Here is a 3206-nt window from a genome sequence, read left to right on the forward strand (position 1 = left end):
ATTTGTCTATCCACGATATCTTCAACATTCTTCTATACATTCATATCGCAGATGCCTCTAACCTCCTAGTAGGGGGTCAACATTCTTTGTCAAGTGTCCAGGTTTCACAACCGTATAAAAGGGTACTTTAACATATTATGTTTTCATTACTTTCATTGCTTGGTTACCAAAGGCATAGTTTGTTTCCATTTCTCGTCCAAGCGTCGAATTCTAAAAATTATTCGTGTTTATAATCATCATTTTGTTTTGGATAAATGAATGAATAAATGAATGCATAAATGAATCAATAAGTGAATAATTGAATGAATGAATGAACGAATGAGTGAATGATTTAATGAATGAATGAATGTATGAATGAATGAATGCCTTAAGTTTTGGACCTTTTGCCGAAATCGACAATCGTTTCGCTTCAATCCTCTCTTTTATCTACCCAGTGTCAGATCTGGAATTATAAAACATTTGGTGAATTAGCCTATACACGGAACGAAACTGACATCTCTCAGCTCTTTGTTTTTGTTTTTGGCCAGCCATTTAATTTCTGAGTAATTCTCTGCACTAAATTGTATTAATCAGACTAAAAAACGTTCACGGTTACACATAAGATTTGTGTGTTGGTAGGCGTTATATCCGACCGGCCGATGTTGTGAGTGATTTAACTAAGAGCGTAGCATCAAATTTTTAAAGGTCAAATCTGTTGGAACATTGCATAGGAAAGATCAAATCTCTCTAAAAAGAAACAAAACAAAAAACACCCCTCCCCCTTAAAAAAAAACAAACAAAAAAAACAAACAAACAAACAAAAACAAAAACAAAAAAAAACAAAAAAACAACAAACAAACAAAAACACACCATCGGGGTTATTAGCATTTGCTCTTTAGGCAATACTTACGGGGTGTAGGAGTAGGGCTGGATGATATCGTGGACGGGGTCACTTCCGGGGTCGATGGCATTGGGAAAATGGTCGTCGTGGAAATTTCCGGTAAGGAACTGGGTGTGGCTGTGAACGAGGGCAAGGACGGTGTAGAGGCAAAAGGCTTGGTACTGGTAATGACCGTGGTGCGGTGTTGACTGGAAGCGGTGAAGTCTGGGATAGGCGGTGGAATGAAATTATTATTGGGCGTAGGGTGAGAATTAGGAGGACGAAAAAATAAAAAAAATAAAATGATAGGATTTTGAATGTATGTCCAGTTGAAAAATTGCTAACCGTTGCGGCCATGTGGTCTAGTGGTATGACACTCGCTTCGGAAGGTCCTGGGTTAGAGCCTCGCTCGGCGCATAGTTGAGTCTTTGGAAAAGGCTCTTTACTTACATTCTCTCACCGTACTCAGGTGTAAAATGAGTACCTGACCGTTAACAGCGTTGTCTCTGTCCAAAACAATTGTAATATCGCCTATAAGGCGTCATGTACCGTCCTACATGTTAAATTTTGCTGTTGGCCAGAGACCACTTGTAAAGCGCTTTGAGCACGTTTAGTGGATATTTCGCTACATATAATAGTTCAATTAAAACTCAATTTATGTTTTTTTTATTATTTTTTTTTTAAATTGGTGTTCTGTCATATTATACTCACCAGGGCTTGAAATAGTTTCAGGTAATTTTGAGGTTGTAACGTTGATTATAAGATAGAGGTCGCCTACGTGGAGAGTAAGGTACCCGGATCTGACTTCACGGGGAGGGGCCTGGAGAAAGATAGAATGAGAAAACCATTGGTACAAAATACTGCCGTATTGTGGAAAAACCCATATTTATAAATTCGGCCAGAAAACTCGTCCTTCAAATATCCATCGAGTTAAATGACCCTCATCTTGGCAAAAAAAAACAAAAAACAAACTCTCAAACCCGGCACTTCTCGAAGTCTTCGAGAAGTCCCAGGTTTGAGAGTTTTTTTCCAAGATGAGGGTCATTTAAATCGATCGATATTTGAAGGACGAGTTTTCTGGCCAAATTTTTAAATATGGGTTATTCCCCAGTACGGCAGAATATGTACGTTTCTGTTTTTGACACCTGCCATTAACCTCAGGGTCAACTTCGTACTAATAGATTTTAGATTAACCAAAGATTTCTAGAAATATCTTCTAATTTTAATGGCTCGATATCTTTGTAAATAAATTTGTGACCCATCGTTGCTTCCGAGTACTTTTTGTGAAAAGGAGTGCAATAGTATTATTATTATTATTATTATTATTATATTATTATTAATATATTATTATTATATTATTATTATTATTATTATTATTAATATTATTATTATTATCATTATATTATTATCATATTATTATTATTATTATTATTATTATTATTATTATTATTATTATTATTATTATTATTATTATTATTATTATTATTATTATTATTGTTATTATTATTATATTATTATTATTATTAATATTATTATTATTATTATATATTATTATTATTATTATTATTATTATTATTATTGTTATTATTATTATATTATTATTATTATTATTATTATTATTATTAATATTATTATTATTATTATTATTATTATTATTATTCATCATCATCATTATATATTATTATGATTATTATTATTATTATTATTATTATTATTATTATTATTATTATTATTATTATTTTTATTATTATCATTATTATTATTATTATCATTATACACTCTTATTGCTCTGTGTTGCTTTCATTTGAGACCCATCGCCTCTTATCGGTAATATTTTGAAGTAATTTAAGTTCTAAAATAGAATTTTTTTGTAACAATAACAAGCTATGGTTGCGTTCATGTGGAACATTATTCAAAGAAACGTAATAATAATATAATTGTGGTTAAACGTAAGTAAAATCAATCTACAAGCAATGACGAGATAAGTTTTGTGAGGGGGCGTGGCCATCGGTATAGATAGTATGAAGTTGACGTCACTTAGGTCTTCATTATTGCTTTTGCCATCCGCATTAATGAGTAATTCTCACTAAACAGTAATAACCAGACTATAAACGATCATGGTTACACACAGTTTTGTGTGTTGGCTAGTTATACTTCCGGATGGCAATGTTGTGAACTTATTAAGCAAGTGCATATTATCTATAGCCTGACACTGACCAAAAATGACGTCAAAAGACAAGTCTTTGGCCACAAAAGAAAAGAAATCGTGAGATTTATTGTAATAGTTCAACCAATGGAATCACTTGTTTTCTTGAGCTCTACTAACGACTTACCAGACGCTGCACAA

At 32.3% G+C, this 3206-nt stretch overlaps 1 protein-coding gene across 1 annotated transcript in view; it reads right to left on the reverse strand.

Annotated features, from left to right (window-relative positions):
- Nucleotides 1-443: 443 nt before the first annotated feature.
- LOC144961587 (uncharacterized) overlaps nucleotides 444-3206 on the reverse strand; it is a gene marked incomplete at its 5' end in the record, with an annotated part of 3234 nt that continues 471 nt past the window's right edge. Inside the window, 2 exons of the mRNA XM_078894724.1 lie at nucleotides 444-1084; nucleotides 1571-1679. Coding sequence (XP_078750850.1) covers nucleotides 861-1084; nucleotides 1571-1679 — 333 coding nt within the window. The remainder of the gene's footprint in view (nucleotides 1085-1570; nucleotides 1680-3206) is intronic.

This window comes from Berghia stephanieae, unplaced genomic scaffold (assembly GCF_034508935.2).
Source record: "Berghia stephanieae isolate SIO BIC M18660-M18661 unplaced genomic scaffold, UCSD_Bste_1.3 scaffold3169, whole genome shotgun sequence".
Classification (NCBI taxonomy): domain Eukaryota; kingdom Metazoa; phylum Mollusca; class Gastropoda; order Nudibranchia; family Aeolidiidae; genus Berghia; species Berghia stephanieae.